The sequence below is a fragment of the Cydia splendana genome, chromosome 16, assembly GCF_910591565.1.
Source record: "Cydia splendana chromosome 16, ilCydSple1.2, whole genome shotgun sequence".
NCBI classification, from domain to species: Eukaryota; Metazoa; Arthropoda; class Insecta; order Lepidoptera; family Tortricidae; genus Cydia; species Cydia splendana.
In genome coordinates this window covers 2,338,596-2,364,891 of record NC_085975.1, presented here as the reverse complement: position 1 = coordinate 2,364,891, position 26,296 = coordinate 2,338,596, and the positions used below count along the sequence as shown (strand labels likewise).

General features: G+C 38.3%; 1 protein-coding gene and 1 long non-coding RNA gene across 2 annotated transcripts in view; one reads left to right on the top strand and one right to left on the bottom strand.

The window, feature by feature from the left end:
- LOC134798133 (uncharacterized) overlaps positions 1-26,296 on the top strand; it is a 113,399-nt gene that overhangs the window by 28,264 nt on the left and 58,839 nt on the right. The window lies entirely within an intron of this gene.
- Positions 1,909-24,431, bottom strand: LOC134798076 (WD repeat-containing protein CG11141). Its single transcript, XM_063770411.1, has 11 exons — positions 24,069-24,431; positions 19,683-19,846; positions 17,882-18,005; positions 16,016-16,179; positions 14,923-15,064; positions 14,232-14,431; positions 13,427-13,530; positions 5,615-5,748; positions 4,417-4,601; positions 3,820-3,966; positions 1,909-2,375 (listed from the first exon to the last, which is right to left on the bottom strand). Exons 1-11 carry the CDS (start codon positions 24,291-24,293, stop codon positions 2,030-2,032), a joined length of 1,935 nt encoding a protein of 644 aa, XP_063626481.1. The 5' UTR covers positions 24,294-24,431; the 3' UTR covers positions 1,909-2,029.

Genomic DNA, 26,296 nt, shown 5'->3' with positions numbered 1-26,296 from the left:
AGTAGTCGAAAACATCTCGCGTGATTTGTGCACAACCCCTAAATAACGTAAAATTACCGATAGACTCTTTTTTTTTTATTAATTTTTCCTTTAGTTTCTACATATAGCTGGTCAAGCAGATCTTGTCAGTAGAAAAAGGCGGCAAATTTGAAAAATGTAGGCGGGAAGGGATATCGTCCCATAGAAAATTTGAATTTCGCGCCTTTTTTACTGACAAGATTTGCTTGACCAACTATATATTTTTATTTAACATGTCAAATATTTTATTAATTTAAGGTATTTACGGCTGTCACTTTCCATAAATAGGCACTTTTAATTTATTACTCTGGTATCACCGTACCAATATTAGTGATGGGACACCATAAAAACCAATATCGGTAAAATCGATATAAACATAATGAATAATATACAGATGGTCATGATGCCTAGCGAACACCAGCCATATCGTACAAACCTCAAGGAGTGATATTCCTAGGCAGATGATGATATGCCTAGTGACCACCAGCCATATCGTGCTAACTTCAAGGTGTGATATTCCTAAGCAGATCGTGAAACGCCGGCATGTCATGATCTGACTAGTGACCACCAGCCATACCGTTCAAACCTCAACATTTAGGCATATCGAATAAGTAGGATGTCCTAATTTTAGCAAATGATAACCATTGAAATGGCTTGACAGCCTACTTATAGTACGTGTTTGGGTAGCGTATGATTTTAGTACTTACCTAGTACCTACGCATTCTGCTCCAAATGCCACATAGAATGCAGCACTAGCCGTGGCAAAAAATGCAAAAGGCAGATTATTAAATGGCGGCGTTTCATGATATGCCTAGGAATATCTCGATATGCCCGATTTTACGATCTACCGCCGATATATATACTAATTATCCCCTACTCAATATTCCTTAAATGACATCCTATGGCCGCGTTCCATCTCTGTCATCAGATCTGCATGCTCGATAGTATATTGCATTGCTTTCAGAAGTAAACCAACATGTAAAATATTAACTAATGAACTGATAATAAAAAATCATTATATATCAGCTTGCAAGATTCGCCCTAAACAAATTGACAAACTATTAGAAATAACATCTAAATCATCATAAGTTAGTAAAATGCTGGTACAAAGACTTGATATTGTATTATTATTATAATTGATAAAATCAGAAATTAAAATTCATTGTCAATTTTATCGACAATATTATCGGCGCGTCCCTCGCACTATCTAGGTTTACTTAGAACTGACGTCATCTCGTTCACGGACAGGGTTGTCTGTATTTGTTCTTGTACTTGTGTGAATATAGTTTTTGCTAGTGTTTGATAATTTTGTCGTGTGCGTGTGTAGCGACGCATGCTAAAAATGCATTAGTGTTAACATTATTTGTGTGCGTTACCTCGTCCCCCGCGCCAAAAACGACAGAATTTTTCAGATAGAAATTAGTGCGCGTCTCTACTCCATAGATATTTACTCCGAGTGTTCAGCCGATTCCTAAAGCGAGATTTAGACTAGCAATTTTCATTACATTGCCGTATCTAATGAAACTTTTGAATGCAGTTTACCTTGGTAGTCGACAATGTAACGTAAATTGCATGCAAAATCTTGCTAGTCTAGGCCTCGCTTTAGACACCTAATATCATGCTGTGAAATATGTTTCATTTGACTTCAATCATTTGTTAGAAATACTTAGGTACCGTCTGACTTTACTCGTAGGTACTTAGGTATAAAAAACTGTCAGATAAATAATAATAGCTGGCATCGCTGGCCAAGAGAGAGTTGCGGTGTCATTTTAATGTGTTCATATCAACGCAGTACCTATCACAAATATCATCGAATTGTCATGTTGATCCGATTCGCCTTGGTCTACCCTATGCGTTGCCAAATTTGCCAACTATCTAATAATAATGATTTGGGGACTTCACATACCTCTTTGAATTTCTTCGCAGATTTATGCAGGTTTTCTCGCGATGTTTTCCTACTATCTAAGTATATCTTTAAAAAAATGAGGGAATCCTAATTTGAAACCAACTATCAAACGATCTCCCACTCGCTATCCGAATGTTCCTCCGGAGACATCAAATTCTTCGCGTCCTTTATACCATTCGACTGCATCTCTAACCTCAACTCTATATTCTCTAAATTCCAATTATTAGGCAACTTTACAATCTTGGGCACTAAGTCTACTTCCTTGTTATCTATTTTATGTTTCGGGGTGACAATTTCAGGTTCTTTGATTTGTGGTACGTACTCGTCTTTGGGACAGTCTTCAATTTTGGTGGTGATGCTTAGGGAGTCCAGGTTCAGCATTTTCGCTAGGATTTTCTCTTTTTCTTCTATTTGCTTTTCTAGAAGATCGTCGTTCTGTTGGTCGTTGTTCCTGGAAATCAATATTATAGATGAGTAATGAAAACTACTTAATTAACTTTTAATAAGAATTATGTGATTGATGATTTTTCAAGATTTCAGAATCTGAAATCTTGAAAATCAATATAATAAAGGACTAGATTGTGAAAGCCTTACAAGGCTCGAATTCGACTTAATTATATAGTGGGGTAAAATGTTGCAACAAATCGATAAATATCAAACTTCCGATGAAAATATGACTTTTATGGTTGTGTTGTATTGTTATATTCAGTTGCTGCAGACTTAATTTAGACGACCTGTGAAAACTGTAGGTAAATTCTTCGTCGATACAGATGCCAGTGTAGATGTAATGCATAATTTTGCATCAAAATGAATAGTGAGTGGAAATAGCCCTCAATTTAGGACGCGACTTACCCTAGGACTCGGACGACCAGTGGCCTATTTTATAAAGCTACAAGTTACAATTTACAAGCGGAAGTCTCGTTCTAACACATAGGGTTAGAAAGAGACTTCCGCTTGTAAATTGTAACTTGTAGCTTTATAAAATAGGCCACAGGAGACACGGGTGTGTTCGTCACAGAATAAATAATAGCACTTCCGTACAGAAAGGAAACTTCCTACAAAACAGAATTTTGACAGCGGTTCAGGGTTGAATCATGCTGTCCCTTTGTAATATATGGCACTATCCCTTTCGGCTATTTAGGGTTGTCACAATTCAGGTCATTATCTTATCTGTGGTCGTGCACGCAAAGGGACGTCAAGTTGTGTCAACCTTAATAATTGCTCGGAGCAGTGCTGAGCCGAGCGGAGCCGAGGTTACCCGAAGGGAGGAGTTTCGCACCACTGGTGACGTGCTGACGTGGTGCCGGGACATACCCACGGGCACATCCATAGATTACGCCAGAGGCTTTTTTTGTTTAGGTACACGGGGTGATGGTAAAGCGTAGGGTTGCAAATAGAAAAAAAACCAAATGTTTTTTTTTCAAATTTATGAAAAAAAAAACATGAAAAAAAACCTGGCACCATGGTTTTTTTCTAAATTAGGTTTTTTTTCAGATGAACAAAAATATGCCACAATAACGGTTTCTCGTGATTTATTTATATAAGTAACTTAAAACTAAGTAATTTTTGGGGAATCCCTGAATTCCCCGATGTGGCGAAGAGAGGCGTTGGTGTTGCCAACAGTAAATTGCGATAACTACCACTACAGATTTCATTTATGTTGTTAATAATCAAAGTTGTTAAATTAAATTGGTTTAATGGTTAACATAAAGTCTAAAACAAGTAAAAACAACCGTATAAAAGTATTAACTGCCTTGCAAATTTTGAGTTTTCATACTTTTGAAAAAAAAACGTACTCCAGAAAAAAAAACGGTTTTTTTTCACGGTTTTTTTTCATGTTTTTTTTCAAGTCAGAAAAAAAACCGTTTTTTTACAACCCTAGTAAAGCGACTCACCCGTACACGCTGACGTGCATGAGGCACGGGCTGGTGGTGGTGACGCGCGCGGGCGTGCGGGCGCGGGGGGTGGCGGCGCCGGAGCCGGGGCGGCGGCGGCTGCGGCGGGAGTGGATCAGCTCCGGGTCGCAATTCTTCTCCATTATGCTGGAATAAACGTTTTGATTAATTTGAACTTTATAGGTGAACACTGCATACAGAATATCAGCTCGGGTAAAATAGTTACTCTTGGGACGGCGGCGGCGGCAACCACAGCTTGGAGCGAGACACAGCGATCGGACCTTTCGTTCCCACCTATGGTAGCCGCCGCCGTCGCAAGTCGCTCAATGTCGTGGCCGAGCCGTTAGCGTGTACTTTTCGTCTAGCGATGTTCCTAAACTCTTTGTCAAAAATTATCTACTGTACAAAGAGTACATTTTAAGAAAAAACTTGCTTCAAGTTTGAAGAAAACGACACTTTATGACAGCATACATCAGCAATACCTAATTTAACTATAAAAAATCGATGCATGAATTTATCTAAGACCTTATTAGTACCTCTTTACTTTACTTATAGTAAAGACGGAGTCCCGTCTTGTCCCCTAGTCTATAATCTCACCTGTTATACAGCTTAAGTTTTTTCTGCAGCTCCTCGGACTTGACCCTCCTGATCTCCTCCACCTCCGACGACACGTCTTTGAACTCGTTTATAATGGACTCCAAAACGTCGCGAGAAACGTCAGGCAACTGCCTAACTGGCGGCAGTTCGAAACACTCTTCAGCAACTGTTGCGTCCTTCGCATCCTGTGAAAAAAAAAAAACACCGTAAACAGACTATACCCTCGTGCCGCCCACCATACAAAATTGTAGCCAAGGAAGTATGAATCTTGTTGTATTTGCAATTGGGTTGAATTTCATTTATTCGAAATTTTTACGAGACAAATGAAATGCTACGTACTTTGTTTTTATTTAAGGTTGACATTCCATCGAAACTGAGTGTACATCCTAATATGGCGGTATGAGGATACAGAGAGAGAGATAATCTGTCATCACTTGTGAATTACCTAAACTCTTTCGTCCAACAGGTAGTTCACTAGTGAGTAAACAAGGGTAATCTTACATCATTTTGATGACAGCTTATAGTTGGGTTAAAAATCGGTAGATATAGCCAATTTGAGGCGAAATGCGTACGTAATTAGAGACAAAGTTTAGGTCATTGAAATTACCTGTACCGATTATTTTAACCTTTTGGACGCCAATGACCGATATATCCAACGCCAAAGACGGATTAATCGGTAACAGACCACAGAGCAACATAGACCTACTTGCATATGCATAAAGTTCAATTTCAGTTTTGACACTTCGGTGACGTGGCGTCCGAGTGACAGCTTTTGTGTTTGACACGGCGTCGAAAAGGTTAACTCAAATATACTGCGACTAAAAAGCTATGAGGGACTATGTGCTTATAGTAAAGAGCACTTGGCAGTTTTTTACCAGCAAATTATAGGATTCAAAGAAAAAGATCCTGTGAACATTTTGTCATTGGCAATAAGGCCCTCATATTTAATTACACAAACGGTTCTACCGCGATATAATCTCATTGTTTTTACCTTTAATTCCGACGTTTCAGCTGAGTTGCACCAGCTGTGGTCACGGAAAGACCACACGTCTGGTGTCACGTGTGGTGGTGGTGCAACTGAGCTGAAATGTCCCGTGTAGACCCGTTTGTGTAATTAAATATGTGTACAAAACGCGAGAGTTCAAAGTGTAATAAGGCCCTCATTTAACATACTTCCAATGTTGCACGTTACACGTACCTTAGTCAGCCAATTTGGTGCCTCTAGCACGCTGGTTATGAACGCCGTCTGGTCGAGGGTGACGTCACGGACTGTGTTCACAACTTGCTGGATCGAGTTGGTAAGGGATTTCGTCATCAGGTTGATTGAATCGTCTGTTGGAAAAGACGATCATTATTCTTCTTTAAACACATTAGAAAAATATATTATCAGTACTATAAAAAAATATCATCATCATCATTCTTAATAGCTTAGTCTTATTAGCTCTTGTCGGTGGAGTAATCGCCATTCCGTTCTTCTCTCTGCCACTGTTTTGAGCTCCTGATACGTCACTACGTAAATATGCACGTCTCGGTCTTCCTCTGCCTCTCTGTTTTTCTATTCTGCCTTCAATTATAGACTTTATGTAAGTATCGTGACGTATCAGGTGCCCCAACATGTTTCCCCTTCTGTTTTTAATTGTTCTTAGCAGAGATCTCTTCTCACCTAAACCAAAATATATTTACACCTAATTAAATAAGTACTTACGGGAATAATCGAATTTAAACTGTTGTGAGACATACTAACATTGAATAATTTTACGGTTTAGACTCACTTGTTTTTAGTCACTCGCGCGACATGTTTCGGAGAGCCTAGGTCTCCTTTCTCAAGCACTAACAGTGCGAGCAGCGTTCACGACGGCCGTGTATCGCTTACTGGGTCGGGGTTACTCGCTTACAGTAAGCGATACACGGCCGTCGTGAACGCTGCTCGCACTGTTAGTGCTTGAGAAAGGAGACCTAGGCTTTCCGAAACATGTCGCGCGAGTGACTAAAAACAAGTGAGTCTAAACCGTAAAATTATTCAATACTTACGGGAATGCTCTTAATTGTTAATTAGGTACCTATGCATTAAGTTTGACTTATTGTCAGTTAACGCATTCACTGTCAGCGCATGCTACACGCTACGCTTGATACGTAGATAACCAGTGGCAGATTTGCAGTCTTTGCCGCCCTAGGCCCCAGGCCCTATAGCCGCCCCTTTCGCAGCACCCATCATATTGACTACATTTTAAGTTATTTCTTGTTACCATCAGCGAAACTTTTTGTCACAATTTGCCGTTCCTAAATTACTGCCGCCCTAGGCCCGGGTCTACTGGGCCTTAGGGTAAATCTGCCACTGCAGATAACAATTTGCGAGGTCTCTCATCATAAATCCGAGGTCAAAATGGTAATAAATGGACGCCATCTCGAATATCTACATTTTTGGTCCGATCAAGATAAGGATCGATAGCTCTGTGGATCCGAGAATTACTTATATACTAAGTATTCGTATAACCATCGCCTTACGTTGAGGCAGGCTGAAAATAAGGCTGGAACCATACCACAGAGGCAGACTTGCAGCACATAGCTGAGCCTGTGTTTTTTTTGTCATGGGAATAAATTAGGTACCTAACTCTTCTCTTCTTACCTAAGTCTTCTCCTTAATATACGAGGCCGTAAAGCGCCATTTAGGTAACTACTTAAATATTCCTTTGTTTATGATTTGTATTCTTATCCTATGAATCTTAGGAGATACCGTTTTGGTATTTTTCGTCCCAAATCACACACATTTGTGAGAGATGATCTAGCTAACATCACGTCATCGTAGCCATGTCACAAAATTTACAATATCAAGACTCATAACTTTGCGTCTACAAGCAGAGGTATGGATTATAGAAGATATATAAAGTCGATAAAAATCGTGCCTTTTTGTTTGACAGCTGATCTCTACTGCGACTACTGCGTACGTTTTGAGTCTTTGGATTGTCAAACGTTAACTTTTGACTTGTTAGCCTTACAGCGACATCTACATAATCTGTCAAAACCAAAGCATGAAATTGTCATATACTTTACATATCTTATGCTATCAAGGAATCTTTGCTAGAAGCAAGCAAGCGTAACCATTGCTCTAATATACGAATATCGAAGCGAAAGGAAAGGGAAAAAATAAAACATGCTTTTGAAAATAAAATATATTCATATATAAGTACAATGGCCATGCTGAGACACGCACTAATACAAAATTAAATGGATATATCGTCGACAACCAAACTCACTAATTACTTACCAGTACATAGCTATATTGAACCGTACTAGTACAAAATCAAGGTTGGTTTTTGTTTATTTTTTTGCAATTACTGAGTTTTGGTTGTCACATGACGGTTATTCACTAGTTTTCTGACTAACTTACAAAATATATTGGCACCGGATTATACACACAAAAAGAGTCACGTCTCTCCTGTGACCACAATAGTGATAACTTTTGTTTTAAAATCTGTGTATGTTCCTTTACGCGTTTTTCTTAATACCGATGTGATTCGATCAGTCGCCATTTACCATGTAATTTTTTTTAATTAGCGTAAATTCTTTTTTTTACTTTCCGAAGAATCGAAAACTAGTGAATTAATTACACAGCATACAATATGACTGCTTAAACTACGATGCAAATAAACAGTAATTAAAATAACATTTAACTTGTCAATGTGATGATGATTTTGAGAAAAATATAATGAACATAACTTCAGAACTGTCAAATAAAAATACACGTACGTGATTATTCTGTTACATAGTCGAAAATGAAATTATACATAAGGTAAGTAATATTAAGTTCACAGGTACATTACATAACGAATACTTTTCGGGCAATATAGGAATACAGAAATTGGAATAAGTAATACAAAAAACTGGATAATACGACTCGTGCTTTGGACCACTTAACTTATTTAAAGAATATAAATAATAAGAACATTATCGAATTAAATATCACAAGATTCACAAATGCCATTAATATATAATATAAAAGTAAGTACATAAGGGAAGCGCAAGAATTAACTTAAACAATATCAGATAAGAGTTACGCCAAGCTAAGTTGGCAGCCATTTTGATAGCCCGGATTGTGCAAGTGTTATTTTGAACGTTATGACGTTAAAATAACACTTGCGCAGTCTGTGCCATGAAAATCGCTGCCAACTTAGCTTGGTCTAACTCTAGCGCCCTAGGTTAGAATGTTTATAATACTTAACAAAAATTAGACATAAGTAGATATTACGCAGATAGTACTAAATATTACACATCGTTTTCGTTATGTAAGAAATCGCTAAGTAATTCAGATGAGCGTTTCTTTTATTTTTGCCATTTTATATATTGTGACCTTTTTTGCCACTTTTGTGTTATTTCTAGCCAGGATCGCGAGCCCTTTTCATCCTTATAGGAGAAAAAAAGTGTCCTAAAACTTCCATACATTTTTCAAACTTTCCTTTTTGTTACCGCCATACAAAGTGTATGGGGAATGGTAACACAATAGGAAAATCAACTCTGGGACTTTTTTTTTATCCCATTAGGATCGAAAGAGCTCGTGATTCTGAGTAGAAATAACACAAAAGTGGCAAAAAAGGTCATAATAAATACAAATGGCAAAAAATAAAAGAAACGCTCAGATAAGAAGTGCAAGAGCATATGTGGCTTTCCATCAGAGAAGACCCTTTAGGCATGAAACGCCACATATAGTTATGTTAGGTGGCTCGGAGTATGGTTGGCCATACTCTCAACGTTGGCTTATTCCCTTTTGGGGCAATAAGCTCTTACAATGGCATATACTCAATAAATTTATCGCATTAATTGCGTTATTTTTCTACAGCAAATAAAATCTATTTTTAATTAACTTTTTTAGCACTTAAGGAAGTCATTAGTCATAGTATTATATCTATATATAAATCTCCTGGGTATATTTAAACTAAAATACATTGGTCCTTATTTGGTATCGGTTAAGGCACTACAACTCACTATCTTACACTAATACACAATGATAATAAAATCATAAAACTAAGTATAACTATCATCGCAGTTAGTAACAACCTCATGTAATAACTATTATCAAATCACTATAGACATTTGTTAGAACAATATACGTAGGTGCATAATTAAAATACTTGTGTAAACACAATATATGTCTTATGTTCTATGACATATGTAATTATGTAGTTATTATAAAGTTTAATTTGCCATTAGGTGACTACTGTAACTACTAACTATACTCTTTAAGTAAAAGTAAACAAAATCTACCCTCAAATGGCTCGTTAAGCCAGTTGAGGGTAGATGAAAACATTACACGATCAAATAATGTAGGTTAAAGTCAGGTCGTCCAGTGACTGATCCAGGCGGTTTTGTAATTGGTCGGTTAACCAATCAATGTTATAACTACCCGAAAATGTACAAATTGTTTGTTTACTTTTATTCAAATACCTAAAGATACAGACTATAGATTTAATATTTATTGTAACTTTGTTAGAAAATAAGCCTGAATCGTATTAATAATTATTAAGGTTTAACTACACGCATCGAAAGATCGAAACTTAACAGCTGATGCAACGTAGCAGCAAAATATAGGTCGAAAATCAACGCGTATAAGACGTGAGTTTCGATGGTTAGATCTTTTTTGAATAAATTTGGAATGTAATTTTTTGTATTATCTTCAAAAAAAATCAAGTCCATTCTATACAAACAATTACAAATCGATGCACCAAACATGGCGTGAATGGAATGAACTAAAAGTGAACGAACATTTAGACGGGTTAAGAACTTGCATGCAATATTCGATACATTACTAAATACAGAGTACCTATGTACATTGAATTCAGTCGATCGGCCAAATACCGCAATGTAACAAAAATCGCATGCAAGTTCTTGAACCACCTAAATGGGGCTTTAGAGATGTTGTCTTGTTGTTATATTAACCTATACTCGTACAAGGATACTGTTTATCACTTAAACAGTTCGCCATCCTTGGTGAAAAGACGTGCAAGTTAAAAACAAAATAACTAAAGCGAACAATAACCTAAAACCAAATATAACTAAATGAAACTAACCGTTCCATTGACAGGTAACTTTCGACTAAACTAAATATTCAAGTGCTCTATAAACTGTGCCTTTGTGACAGCAGAATAAGAAATAAACTTGTGCCCGAGAAAAAACAATAAAATGGCACACAAACAACTGACGATGATACATGTTAACCTTAAGTAGTGTTTGTGCCGTTTTCATGCAAAAGGGTTATTATTGTGAGAAGTCAATAAAGCATTACTACCATAAAGATTTCATTTAAAATTGACCTTCTAGACAAACGGAACCGTGATACCTTTTGTTTGAAAAGGTCACATTTACTTAACATCTCCATATCTGTCTAAATTCATTGTATTTATAAGGCACATTAAGTACAAACATTTTAATATTAAGTAATTATCAGCTTAATTATTACATTTATAACATGATTAGATTTGTTACCACTCAGTTTATAACTGGACGTGTCGTCAGTTCCTAACATACATATATTATTGGAAGGCACATCGTTATACTCTTGGTCCAAAACTTTTACAACTCAAAGGACGGATACATTTTTGAATGAACAACACCTTGGTTACTTCCACGTTATGACTGACAGTTTCTAACCACGCTTGTTACCTATATGTGGCATCGTAAACTGTATCAGACTCTCGCGTTTTGTACACATATTTAATTACACAAATTTCAATCGTGAGGACGGGTACAAATTATCGTCTACTTGGGGACCAGTGATTCAAATGTTGAAACCAGCGGATATATCTTCGGACCAGTGTACGGATACTGTGAGTGTTGCGTGTCGTGCCGTGGACAATAAACATTAAACTTTAACGGGTAGCTGCAATTTCTTTGTCTACCCCGAACATTTTTATAAACTAATTTCGGGTAGTTTAGTGGTGTTTTATTAATATCTCCGTTGACATTTGTTGGGACGTCAGTCTTTCCGTGACCACAGCTGGTGCAACTCAGCTGAAACGTCGGAATTAAAGGTAAAAACAATGAAATTATATCGCGGTAGACCCGTTTGTGTAATTAAATATGTATCAGACTGTACATGACAAAAGTAGCGGATTAAACTACGCGTACAAAAGTATCTACCATTTTCTAATAGCTTAACAAAAAGAGAGACATATGTCTCTATACGAAGAACATTTAAACTGTATCAGGCGCCGGTGGCCTAGCTGTGAGAGCGTGCGACTTTCAATCCGGAGGTCGCGGGTTCAAGCCCCGGCTCGTACCAATGAGTTTTTCGAAACTTATGTACGAAATACGATATTTACCAGTCGCTTTTCGGTGACCGGACAAATCCTATTAAGGCCTAGTTTCCCCTCTGGGTTGGAAGGTCAGATGGCAGTCGCTTTCGTAAAAACTAGTGCCTACGTCTTAATTCTTGAGATTAGTTGCCAAGCGGACCCCAGGCTCCCATGAGCCATGGCAAAATGCCGGGATAAGGCGAGTAAGATGATGATGACTGTATCAGATACTTTTGTACGAGAACTGTGGTGAAATATCTTAATGTGGAAATGTATTCCAGATTCCAGGATGGCAGACACTTTTGGCGCGTTGTTCCATCCGGTACTATTGCGTTGTACGAGTTGTATTCTATTCACGTGTTAATAATCAAACGTCTATAAACTGGTCAATCACAAGGTTTCAGTAATGTACAATAATTGAAATGTATATTTAAAACTAATAATGATAAAAAATTAAGTAACTCTTCTTAATTTTAATAAAGTGCTGAATAACATATTGTGCAAAATACTTATAAAGTCACAATTAAATACTAAATGGAAAGCACAGAAACATATAAGTATTACGAACATACTCATAACAGGGTAAATTATCCAATGATTGGAATTTTCACCGCTACCTTTAAATTAGGTTGAACGGGGCCAACCCCAGCATTAGTATAGTTTACCCTATATCTATCACATAAGTTCATCAAAGAAAATAAAAACTATCTAACTACATAAGAAGCATCTAGAGTTAGACCAAGAAAAGTCTGCAGCGATTTTGATAGCCCACGCAGTGCAAGTGTCATTTTAAACGTCAAACTTCTATGAAATCATGACGTATAAAATAATACTTGCCCTGCGTGGGCTATCAAAATCGCTGCAGATTTTTCTTGGTCTAACTCTAGCATAAAAAGATTTAGTTCTAAGCCTCTCTACCACTAGAGATGTGTAATTGTGTATCTACTCGTATGATATCCAAATGACATCATACAAAAGTTTTTGCATCTTTTGGTAATTTTTCGTCTGTATTTTTAATTTTTGTCAACCACATTTACTTATTTACGTATAATGTTCTAGAATAATATCTGTATCATTTTGTGTTTAAGATTTTCATAATGTTCACTTTACGGTTTAACTAACGTATTTTTCGAAACCGTAAAATTAATTTAATAAGAATTGAGAAAGTATCAATTCTACTTTAATTCAACATAATAATATACAGAATAATGCGTAAAATGCAAGTATCAACAAAAATGCACAAAAAAATATTATCGTGATTGTCGAAATTATACATCAATAAGTTCTTTACATATTATATTGAACTGCAAAAAGTTTAGTACGGAAAGGGTGTAATTACAGTGAGTCGGTCACATAATGCGGTCACCGATTCAATGTATAGCTTAGCATTTAGTAACTGGAGACGTCATGGCTGTCATTTTCTGTACAAATAGCCATGTCAGCCCATACAAAACTGCACAATTGTGCAAGTTTTTCGGCAGAGGGGTAAGCTCTTAAAGGCGACTCGAGTTATTAAATGCTCTAAGATGTATAGGGTTGCCAGTCAATCGACTTTGTTTGATGTAGCGAGCGAATTAGAATGGACGCCTTTATATAGTCAACAGGAATAAGCCAAGCAAAAGTGAAGTGAATATGAAGTAGTTTTGAAGACAAATGAAATTTATTCTACCCTCTTTGTAAGAGTTCTGTATGGTATGTATGTCATGCGTTCTTAGCAAACAGACCTGACGCGAGCGTGGCGGGCTCGGGCGCGTGAGCGAGACGCACGAGCGAGCGGCCTCCCTCTAGCACGAAGATCTCGTCCTTGTTCACCGCCACTGAGAGGATCCTGGAACACAGGGACCATTTTCATAATAATATAGCGACGAACTAAACTTTGGCTAGTGGAGTGAAAGAATTTCATTTGACATTAGCTAGACTATAGCGAAACTTTAATAAATCGTTTTTACATTGGGAAGATCAAGAACAGCTGTTCAACCAGCTCTAATGGCTTATCATGGCTATGTTTCGTCTCTTACTTGATATGGGATCATCATGTGGGGAAACTTCTCGAGAACACATTTAGCCATCCCTCATAGTTGCCCTATCTAGGACAATCTCGGTTAACTAAACTAACCTCATCGTCTTTTTCCTCGCGTTGTCACGGCATTTTGCCATGGCTCATGGGAGCCTGGGGTCCGCTTGGCTACTAATCTCAGGAATTGGCGTAGGCACTAGTTTTAACGAAAGCGACTGCCATCTGACCTTTCAACCCAGAATCTAAACTAGGCCTTATTGGGATTAGTCCGGTTTCCTCACGATGTTTTCCTTCACCGAAAAGCGACTGGTAAATATCAAATGATATTTCGTACACAAGTTCCGAAAAACTCATTGGTACGAGCCGGGGTTCGAACGCGCGACCTCCAGATTGAAAGTCGCATGCTCTTACCGCTAGGCCACCAGCGATCCTAACTAAACTAACCTGCTAACGATATATCTTGTTTTGGAAATAGTGCTCCTAAATAAATAAGCTAGATTTCAAAAAAATACCTTCTCAAGTCATCAACGACAGCCGTGGCCCTCAGGGTATCGGGGTCGAGCACGTAAAGGAAGTGTTCGTTGTGCGCCACGAGGTAATGTTCCCTGAACACGTGCAGCGGCCCCAGGTTGTATTCCATGTCGGAATGGTTGTGCTTGCGCGAGGACGGGTTGAGCAGCTCGGCGATGGTCAGCGGGTTGGATATCGCGTCCTGTGGATTAATTATTGAATGATGTATTGCGTAAGCTGGCGCCCAGAATTTACTCGAATTAAGCTAGGATGGGAGCGCACTAAGTGTGCTCTGAACGGTTCAGCCCAACTTTCGAGCATGAAAGGCTCCGCAGACGTCCAATATACAGGCGAGGCCCGACCCTCCAGTATACAGGAGCGCTCCAAGCGCACTCTGAACGTCGACCTAAGTCCGACTCTGGGCACAGGCGCCCAATATACCTACAGGCGAAGTCACACTTTCCATTATGAACGGCACCGCATTATACAGCTAAGGCTAACTTTCCAGTACCAATATATACAGGAGGGCGTTAAACGCGCTCACATTTTACCCAAAGACGTAAAATACTTGTCGATGAGGAATTATATTCTGGTCTTCATCAGCTTCAACAATCAAATCTCTATGCTTAGGTATAAGCCGTATAATATTTAAGAAGTTCCCTCAAATCCTCGATTGTGTTTAGCCTTGCTAACCTTGAACATGAGTGTGTGCAGCACTTGTCCGGCCCTGTCGGCGCGCCACAGGCGCAGGCCGGGGCGCGCGCAGTAGGCGACGGCCGCGCCGCCGCCGCCGCGCGAGTACGAGTGCTGGAACACCGCGCCGAGGTGACACAGGCTGGAAGATAACATACAATATTAATTTAACTACCAACAAAGTTGTGATAAAGCCAAAGCCTTTGGCTTCAACTGTATTAAAAACTGTACAACGGTAAAGCCACGTGTATCAAGGCGGAAAATCAAGGCCATTCATACATCGCTCGGCCAAATGTACGAACGGCCTTGTTTTGCCGCTCGCCGTGCCGCCGGTCGCGTGCGTTCAGTCTGCGGCCTAAAATACCGACCATTTTGCGTAAACAGTGGAACGTCTTATGACTAAGCGATTTGGCCGATCCTTTTTCATGTATTCCTATATTTTTTAACAGTAATGTGGGATTATGTTAGGCCTCGTAATAAAAACCAAAACTAAACTTGACTTGTTTTATTTAACTACACTGTTAAAAATTATGTAATTTTACATGCAAAAAAATTACATAATCCTGTAAAATTCCCGAAAAATCTGGGAAATTAACGGAAAAATATGACATTTTACGTAATTCTCGTAAAAATTTACGAGAATTACGTAAAATGTCATATTTTTCCGTTAATTTCCCAGATTTTTCGGGAATTTTACAGGATTATTATTATTAAAATTCCCGAAAAATCTGGGAAATTAACGGAAAAATATGACATTTTACGTAATTCTCGTAAAAATTTACGAGAATTACGTAAAATGTCATATTTTTCCGTTAATTTCCCAGATTTTTCGGGAATTTTACAGGATTATGTAATTTTTTTGCATGTAAAATTACATAATTTTTAACAGTGTATGAAAAATCTATTATATAGAATTTTGACACCCCAAACAAATAAACGCTTTATCTATCTATCTAAACGCACGTTCGCTCGCTCACCATTCCAATCTTTCTCCCCGTTCCTTTCGCACCTCTTGTCATCCTTCTCTCTCCCTTACGTTCCGTTTCACGCTATCCCCTTACGTTCCATTCGTACAGTAATTATTAAAGCTTACCTCTTCCTCTCTCGCTTGCCTATTTGGTTGATCGACCACTTGCCGTCCCGCTTCTCGCACACTATCGTGCGATACAAGCTGGACACCAGCAGCGTGTTCTGATAGTAGCTCATCTGCACTATCTCGTGTTCTTCGTTCACGATCTCGCTGGATTTGCAGAGGTGCTGGAAACATTGGAAAAATCAGACTATAGGTACTCTGGCACACCCACCATACCAGTAGATAAAGGCGGCAAATATGAAAAATGAGTTGACATCCCGTAGAAAATTTGAATATCGCGACTTTTACTAAATACATAATGACAAAAGTGGGTGTATCTGAGACATCTGAGTATAGTTATTCATTCGACTTTACAAGATCCGGCCTGCCCTGTATGGTTGACCGAGTAAAATTTTAAGTTAGATTTGAAGCTACGAATAAAATAAATGTAAAACGGAATGAGGTTTTTAATACATACGTGTATTACAATTCGTATTATGCAGTAATTCCAATGATAATCGGTAACATATGACCCGTAACCAATAGCTAAATAGATCCTAATCAAAAACAATACAAGACTAATCGAGAACAACGAGAGACTTACGCGACAACTGAATATACCAATTCATTTCAACCTGTCAACCATTGTTAATATATAATATAAATTATAAGCGTATAATACTGGAATGCGCAGATAAGAATATCTTCTTTGCAATTCTACAAGATATTTTCTCTACTCAATTTTATGATTTAACTACTTGCTATCGTTTACCTCTAATGTTATGTGTATGTATGTGGTGTGTGTGTGTGTGTGTGTGTTCTAATGTATGTGTGTGTAATGTGTGTATGTTGATGTTGTGTGTGTGTTAATGTAATGTTATGTGTGTGTATAAACTTCTTAGTTAGTTAGTATATAGAAGATGGTCGTGGAATCGATCGTCATATTAATGCTTTAATTTGGATACTCGTACCTTGCCTAAAAAACGTGACTAAACTAATAACCTCTAAAAAGTGCTATTGGCCCTCTAAACGTTGTACTCAAAAACACAGTCATAGGCGTATTTTACCTACCTATATCAATTTCTGTTTAAACCGCTTTTTGTCCGTAACATGGAAACTAGAATCGAAAAAATGCAACTTTTCTAGTTTCGCTATCAAGCACAAACAATTACCTATATAACGTTTCGTGTTAGACAGTGCACCCAGTAAGCCATTTTTATATCAGGGGCTACCATTATTTAAGCGGAAAAACACTGATATGGGAGCATTAACCCTTGAGATAGGACATGACAACAATTCAATCAAATATACTTCGAATTTAAACCTTAAACTGATATACCGTAGATTGTTTATTATTTGATGGATTTTAAATTCATTTTGTGGCCTTGGCTTTATCGTCCAAAACGGTTAGTAATTGAATTTAAATTGCGTAAGACAGGCTTAGATAACAATAGTGGTTAAAGTATTACGAAACTATACTTAGTGCGGGGCGCATCGATAATATGGGCAATTAGGGTTAAATACAGCGTTGATACTGCGACAGCATTGAAACACGTTAAAATTCCCATTGAATTGTTTTTAACGCATACATATTTACTAAGGATTATGGGAGGTTTGAAATATCCATTTAAATATTTTTACGAGTTCATGAACTCTTTACCAACAAAACAGTTGATGAGTTCATGAACTGGTAAAAATCTGACATAGGATAGTTTTTATCAATGATTATCATCACCAATTCACGCAGACGTAGTCGCGGGCAGAACCTACTGTGTAATAATATTAGAGAGTGGTAGATAGTTGTAGTGCGTTGTTCTACCCACTACTTTAATGCTGACTGTACCACACTTAGTCATGCAACGTTCACGAAATTCGAGAAAAACTTACCATGTAGAAGTCGATCTCGGTCATAATGATGACGCCGTTCTTGTCCCCAGAGAACAGCCTCATTCCGTTCTTGGACCATTCTATAGCGGTTATTTTTCCCTTGTGCAGGTCACTGATTGTGTACCTGAAGCAAAATTGTAGTAAACTGAAATAGATGTCATATGTATAGGTATTAAAGAAAATGTGACCAAGCTCGCACGTCTCTCCGGTGTGTCATATGTGTCATGTTTGCGTAGATATATGTATAGCGAATTCACATCGAGTCCATTTCCAAAATTACCCCGATTCGGAAGTGATTCGGAATAACCCGAATACACCTTTAAATTTTAAACGGAAAAATACGTAACTTACTTATAGGAAGGAAATAAAAAACGAGGGCAAATAAATATACCAACATTTACCTTGTTTCTACACAACATAGTTAATTTTTACTGGAGTAAATGTATTTCATATAATTTCACAGACACAATGATTTAATGAGTAATTATGTTAAGACAATTCATAATTGATATCAATAATAGCACACCATAATAAACCCGATTTCCTTTTGTTTGTTTGAGAATAGAATACTATGTTTACTAACACTTCAAAATAAGTGCCGTGCAAATTTAAACTTTATCAGAACACATCAAGGTTCATTTTGAACTGCGCCCACGGCCACGTATCTGTTTGTGAGTGTTTATGTTGAGATATAAGAGGGTGTGGGATTCGACAAAGACACGGGGTGTCCCCTACATAGTAGTGAGTAAGCGTGGGGTGGACGACCTGAGTGACTCACTTGTTTTGGGAAACCCCTAACATGGTGTATTTCGTTTTGTTGTGGCATGTAACATAATGAGTGTTAAACTCAGATATTTGACATTTTGAATTAGTTTCTTATAATGCAGGGAAAGGGGAAAGCGGTGGTGGCCGAGTGGATATGACGTCCGACTTTCAATCCGGAGGTCGCGGGTTCAAATCCGCGCGTACCAATGAGTTTTTCGGAACTTATGTACGAAATATCATTTGATATTTACCACTAGCTTTTTGATGAAGGAAAACATCGTGAGGAAACCTGCCTACATCTGCGAAGAAATTCAAAAGTGTATTGTGAAGTCCCCAATCCGCATTGGGCTAGCGTGGGGACTATAGCCCAAGCCCTCTCGCGCACGAGAGGAGGCCTGTGCCCAGCAGTGGGACGTATATAGGCTGAATTATTATCATTATTATTAATGTAGGGAGCCTCCATTAGATGTACAGGCTGGTCCAAAAATAGGTTAAAAGATTTTTAGGAATATTCTTCTTACTTACACTAACATAACTACAATCATTTATCTAAAACAAAATGTTTTATCTAAAACATATTCTCCTTTAGCTTTTTATTTATACACAAACGCAAACGTTTGTTAAAATTGAACCGTGATAGCTAGACAGTTGAACACAGATGATGTATTTCTGTTGCCGCTATAGCAACAAATACTAAAAACAAAATAATATAATAAAACGTGATTTTTTGCCGTTTTTTGCGTAATGGAACGGGCGGGACGGAACCCTTCGTGCGCGAGTCTGACTCGCACTTGGCTATTTTTTTCTTTTTTATTTAGGGTTCGCGAGCATTCGCGGCCTCTGAACAGTGGCTTCACGACCCCAAAGCGACCCACAGATCGATTAGCACTGTTGTAACTCCTGGAGTTCTGGGTCTAATTTGCCAGCCAACAATCGATCTTCAGGTTTTAAATTTAGAATTTTGACTGTCACTTCGAACACTATATCCCATCAGTGGGAATCGAGGGGTTAATCAAAGTCAAGCTAATTGACTTACCTCTCGACCTTCGGCTCTACTTTAGGCTTCAGCGTGTCAGGGATGTTCTCCGGATGCTCCTTAGGAATTTGGAACACTGTGACCTGCCCCGCCGCGTTGCCGGCGCCCACCATGTAGTCTACGGTGTTCACGATCTTTACGAAGGTGATGGGGGTCGCTGCGGCCTGCAACAATAATACACCTTAAGATTATAATCATACAGTCTTTTTTACAATAATCATACAGATACTGTTGGGCGGCGTGTTTTATATATTAGATCAGTGTTTTTCAAACTGTGGGTCGCGACCCCCAGGGGGGTCGCGGCACTTGTCCAGGGGGGTCGCGAAGCTCAGCTTTGAAAGCAGACTTATGGAAAGCAGATTTCATTTTATTTAACTTAGAAATAATCCTATCCTTTAATCTTTAATGGTCGTTAACGTACATATCAATAAAACAAATCATTATTAGGTAGATTGGTACTGGAAACTCAGATTATTCGCATTTAGGATCAAATGAAGGTATTAAAATGACTTCCAGCTTGCTGGGAATTAATTCCTCAAAACGCTTTTTTTGGACCTCATGAACCGTGACAATTGAATTTTCACAGATGATAAATTTCTGTTGCCGCTATAACAACAAATACTAAAAACAGAATATACTTAATAAATATTTAAGTGGGGTTCCCATACAACAAACGTGATTTTTTGCCAGTCCGACTCGCACTTGGCCGGTTTTTTTGTTTTGATATCGACGATTGATGAAAACGTCAGCTCGCATAAATATGAAGTAGCAAATGGGATCAAAACTTTAAGGGCTTCTTTTGCTAGATTGGGATATTCAGCCATTCTTTTAACCCAGAACGCACCAGTCGAGACGGATACAAACTCCAACTTTAGCATTCTATCACCTGCAAGTGCCAAAATGTTTCTTTCACTGGGGCGTTGAGATCGGCCAGCTCAACGCCCCAGTGAAAGTATTTAAAATCTACCATTTTCCATCACCAACCAGTGTTTCATTTGAGAAATAATTTAAAGGTTGTTTTTTTTTTTAACTTTGCAAGCTCTCCACTATAGCAGGAATATGAATTTCCACCTTCACAGAGTTATCTAATGATATACCTTGAATTATTTTAGCCATGCAAAGGAAAGAATCAAACTGCATAATTACTGTGTAAAGCTGATGTTGTCCATAACTCAATTTTTGCTAAGAATCCATTAATTTTATTTACTTAATAATATGTAAGTCCTTTATATACCTACGGATTTTTGCTCCCGCGATAAAAAAATACCATCCTATATAAATAAATATAGAGTGCGTTCCAAAATGCATATGTAACTGAGTGAATGATAGAAAGGTGCGTTCCAAACACTGGCCTGTGGTTCCAAATTTGTTAAGAGTGTGCGGAAAGAGAAGAGCCGTAGAATATATGGGATCCCATACATTTCACGACACTTCTCTTTCCGCACAGACTCTATATACATAGATAGAAAAACGTAGAGACGGGCTAGGGGGGTCGCGAAAAAATTTAGTGGTCATAAAGGGCCGTGACCCCATAAAGTTTGAAAAACACTGTATTAGATCTACACGTAGAAGAAGCTGCCTCGCGAAAAATTGCCGCGTGAAGCAGCCCGGTTTGGTCCGGTATGTTTGCCTCGAGACGCGCCTCTGTGAGGCCTGCCTATTTACTGAATTCTGTTTGTACCAATATTGAAAATCAAATATATAGTAACCATAAGTCATTAACCTTTTGAACGCCGCGCGTATCGTGCGCGCCGCGTCATCGTGAACCTTGCTGGAACGCACGAAGGTTGATATTGGGCTGTATCCGCGCGCGTCAGTTGAGGTCTTTGGCGGTCAAAAGGTTAAGAAGTATTAAAGTAATTTCCTGAAGTACAGTTTAAAATGCGAATTTCTGTACCACAAATAGATTGGCTACCTTATGACGATGAGTTAAGGTCTAACGACAATCACCTAGATATGATATTATGAAGCATACAATGTAACAGATAAACAATATTACATCTAAGTATGTTTGTAAACAGAGATAATCAGTATGTCAGAAAAACAAGCAGATGTATACAAGATTAACCTTAAGGCCAAGTATAACTGTAAGGTCGATTAGATTAGAAACAAACTAGAAATACCACAAGTCTCCCTGGGAATATCTTAAAATTCAATGTAGGTAAATTATGACCAAATTATTCCAGTATGAAATAAAGGTTTCATTTTAACAATTATATTATTATCTCCTAAATCTCTGACACCCAAAGGTCAGCAAAAAGTTGTGTTTCAACATTTTTGGAATTCGGGGCACTTCTTCATGAGAAATAGGGGTAGGAAATGTGGATTTTTGTTATTTTGGGTTGGTCCCATAGTAAAAGTGTCTCAGTATGTAGTAAAATTTGGCTAACGGTCCATTATCAATGTTGCAATTAATTGAAAATCAGGGTTAATAAAAAGTATTCACCAGGAAATACAAATACATTGAATTAAAAAATTCTACAATAACCTATTTTCAATTTTTATTATGAAAATTAAACTAAAATTTATTATATTATTTCTAATCCTAAATGTTAAGCCCATGCCCATGATATTTTTAATAGTGGAATTATGATTTAATTATAGTTAATAGTTATGTACTAAAGGTAAATTTAGGATACCACCGCCCACACTGTTAACTGATAGTTCGTAAACTTAGAGAATATAACCAAACGGAGTGGTCATTAACAGGCGTTCCCCTCTGTCGAAAATAGGCGGCCAATTGTCAACCACATGTATGGACTGACGTTTATCTGACATGGCTATTTTGACATTACATATACATTTGATGTGCCCCTCCCCCGCAAAAAACGGCAGACTATTTTGTACCGAAAATTATTGACATGTCGTCTCTGTTTGGTTATATCCTCTAAGTTCGTAAACCTTATTACAAATGGCATAAGGTACACCGAGTGTTGCTGTTTATACATATTTTTGCCAACAAATTTTCAATTAACTGCAACATAGATAACAGGGTTTTTTCATATCACCTACACATTTAAATCACATACAGACAAGATAGTCCACATTTGTAGCACAGATAAGAACATAGGTATTAATTTTTATCAGCAATTAAATACAAAGTCATTTGTTTGATTATGTTTGTGTAGTTTGTTGACATTATAATAGCTAGTTTCCTGCATTTGTGTTAACAAGTGGAAATAAAACACAAATTGATATTTTTAAATGCAGATTTGGAGTGCCAACTTTTATACTATATGAATACTGACTTACTGTAACTTTACTGCTACAGTAGTAAGTAACTAACTGTTCCTTTACGGCAACAAACCTATTGTATTGTAACGTAGGTTTCTGCAAGTCATAAACTAGCATCTATTTTGCATGAAGTGCTACAACAAACCTAATTTTCCTATCTTTTAACTATGTATGACATTTCTCCCCACAATAGAAACAAAACTGAAATAGAGCTTTATTTTCTTTAATAAAGAAAATCTAGCATTTTTGTATTTATAATGTTTTGTAGGTTCTCGTGCATTCATGTAGTGATGATGAGCCATTTACTGCCGCCTTTATCTGGTCAGTCCACCTCATAGGCGATCTTCCTCGTGGCCTGGTACCCTCGACCTTTCCCTGGACCACAAGTCTCTCAATAGCCACCTCCCCTCGGCGGCATACATGACCAAAAAAGGTGAGGATACGAGACTGCACCAAAGATGATAAACGCTGCTTGATGCCGAGTTCTCGAAGTATTGACTCGTTGGTACGGAATTCAGTCCACAATACTCCGAGCATTCTTCTCCAGCACCACATCTCTAGGGCGTCTATCTTCTACATGAATGCACGAGGAAGGCGGCTATCAGAGAAGAGTGGCGACGTGTTGTGAAGCTTGCCACCAACACCTGAAGTGATGACCACAACCACTCTGTCAAGAGTGATACCGATGAAGAAGAAGAGGTTCTGAAATTTCTTTATTACAAGGGTCCTATTTCAAGTATTACAACACTACCGGTATTATTCTCTACCTTATGTAAATGACTATTGAAAGTATTGAAAATTCTGTTATTATAAATGTATATACATTTAAGGTCACCTTGGTAAGTTACTTGCAACAAAAAGTAATGCATAACTTTTTGCACAATAAAGCATTCAAGTTGTGAAATAAACACAAAAAAGATAAGTCTCTGTAGCAGATAATGATTGCATCAACCTCGGTTAGGCAAACTTTAAAGGCAGGACGACATAAATTATTCAAATTAGATTATATCATAAAGCATTCATGGAATATCGATTTTGCTGTTTGTTATTACCCGTTTATACATTACGTGCGTGGAATTAAATATTAGTGAAAGCGGCACAAGGTCAATGAAAGTAAAACGCAGCATATGGGAGTTGTTTACTCGAACTTACCTCGCATCGGAGCCTCTGGATATTGCCCTTTTTCCTGTCGTACCAGTACACTAAACCCACGTTCGTGCCCAGTGCTATGTAGTCACTCACAGCGTCCACACAAGTTAGACACAGTTCACTAGAAAATATACCCGTAGAGATACGAGGTGGAATTAAATTCAAAATATGAGTGCAAGGTGTCCATTCGCGCACAAACGCATCTTCAGCGCCACTCGTTACTTCCATTCTGACTAGATTATTGCTTCACTGATATGGCAAAGAACTAAGCAAACATGTGCAAATTATCATCTTAGCTTTGACTACTTTTCTTATTTTATTTATTGAAAGAAACTGCAATACTGCACAGTCGAAGATTGGGTTTGACTTTGAGAGTCCGGTTAATACACGACCAAATAATGTACAGCCCAATAATTGGCGTCCACTTTTTTGGATGCGTATTATTGGGTTGTACACTACTGCCCTGTTAAAAGAGTGGCTTCATATTATTGGCACGGACCGAGCTTGTACACCCTGATAACGCTCAACCCAATAATACACGACCCAATAATACGAATCCATTTAGTGGACGCCGAATATTGGTCGCATATTATTGGCCCGTACCGAGAATGCTCGACCCGGGATTGTTCAACCCAAGAATGTACAGCCCAATAATTGGCGTCCACTTTTCGCTCCACACCACAGACTATAAATATTTGACACATAGAGTGATATTCTAGGGTTGGGCGACGATTTTTAAGTTTACGATTCAATAATGTTGCCATGCGCAAAAAATAAGCAGATAATGGTAAGGTTAAGTAGCTAACATATTATCGCACCGCACTGCGACCTTGGGGCGTCGCACGCATAAGTAAGAGCGAGAAAGAGATATATTTTTCTTCCAGACGGAAACAATTGTCCGATCCATGAAATGTATACTTGGTCAAGCAGATCTGGTCAGTAGAAAAAGGCGGCAAATTTGAAAAATTTAGGCGCGAAGGGATCTCTTCCCATAGAAAATTTGAATTTCGCGCCTTTTTTTATTGATAAGATTTGCTTGACCAGCTATAATTAGAATAAAATGACAGAGAAAGGTGCCTGCAATTTGCGAATTTAAAGTAGTAACACACTATCGCACCTTTCGCACCGGTAAGTGAGGGCGAGAAAAAGATTTCTGTTTCTCGCTCTCATTCATGAGTGCGACGCACCGAGGTCGCGGTGCGGTGCGATAGTGTGTTAGCTACTTTAGAGGGTTTTAAATGAGTATAGTTTTCCTGGTTCTTAGGCCCCGTTCGCACGACAGCTTTTTCAACGCGCGTTAATAAAGCGTTTGAATGACACAAATGGATAACCATTTATGTATTCACACGACAGCGGTGGCGCTTTTTATCCAGTGTTGTTGACTTTAAGCTTTGGTCGATAAGTCGAATTTAGAGTGCGAACAGATTCAAGCGCTTTTTTAACGCGCGTTGAAAACGCTGTCGTGCGAATGGGGGCTTACTGACTGTCAAATTGGTTTGACGAACTATAATTAAGTCTTCGTCACACAGGAGCGTTTTACGGGTGGCGTGCGAGCGGGGCGTGAGCGTTTTATATGTAAAGTAGCTATAGGTGGTCAAGCAAATCTTGTCAGTAAAAAAAGGCGCGAAATTAAAATTTTCTATGGGACGATGTCCCTTCGCGACTATATTTTTCCAATTTGCCGCCTTTTTCTACTGACAAAGAAAATAGAAATACGTTTCTCGCTCTCACTTATGGGTGCGACACTCCAAGATCACGGTGCGGTGCGATAGTCTATTAAGCCCCCCATTCACACTCCTACCTTGTAGTCCGCCTCGTAATCCGCCTCGTTGGGTAGGATTGTGTATGGGGGTTGCGGACTACGAGCCGTCCTACAAACTCAAGTAGGATGCCACTTGGGTCCTAGAAATCCTACAAGCCCCGCCCACCGCTGTAGTCCGCCGCGTAGGATTGTGTGTGGCTTGTCGTCCTACGACTCTTACGTTGCGGACTACCGTGTTTGACGTAGGTATAACAACAGTGCGCGCCATTTTTTTGAAATTTATAAAGGAATCGCTGTTTTTGGGACCAGAAATCACCCAATTACTCCAATAAACAATGGAGGAATAGGCATTGCAACAATTATTACCAATACTTAAGAAATATGACGTTCTCTGGCGAATTTTTAGCAGTTTCTTTTCCCACACTCTTTTTTATTTTTATCCAATAACAAGAAAATACATAGTAGAAGA

What these genes read in the sequence shown, in the direction of transcription:
- LOC134798076 (XM_063770411.1), bottom strand. Translation starts at nt 24,293, where the DNA reads ATGGAAGTAACGAGTGGCGCTGAAGATGCGTTTGTGCGCGAATGGACA. An exon ending in TCCAGAGGCTCCGATGCGAG is followed by an intron (nt 19,847 to 24,068) that starts GTAAGTTCGAGT and finishes TTATTGTTGCAG; the next exon opens with GCCGCAGCGACCCCCATCAC. An exon ending in GTAGAGCCGAAGGTCGAGAG is followed by an intron (nt 18,006 to 19,682) that starts GTAAGTCAATTA and finishes ATTTTGCTTCAG; the next exon opens with GTACACAATCAGTGACCTGC.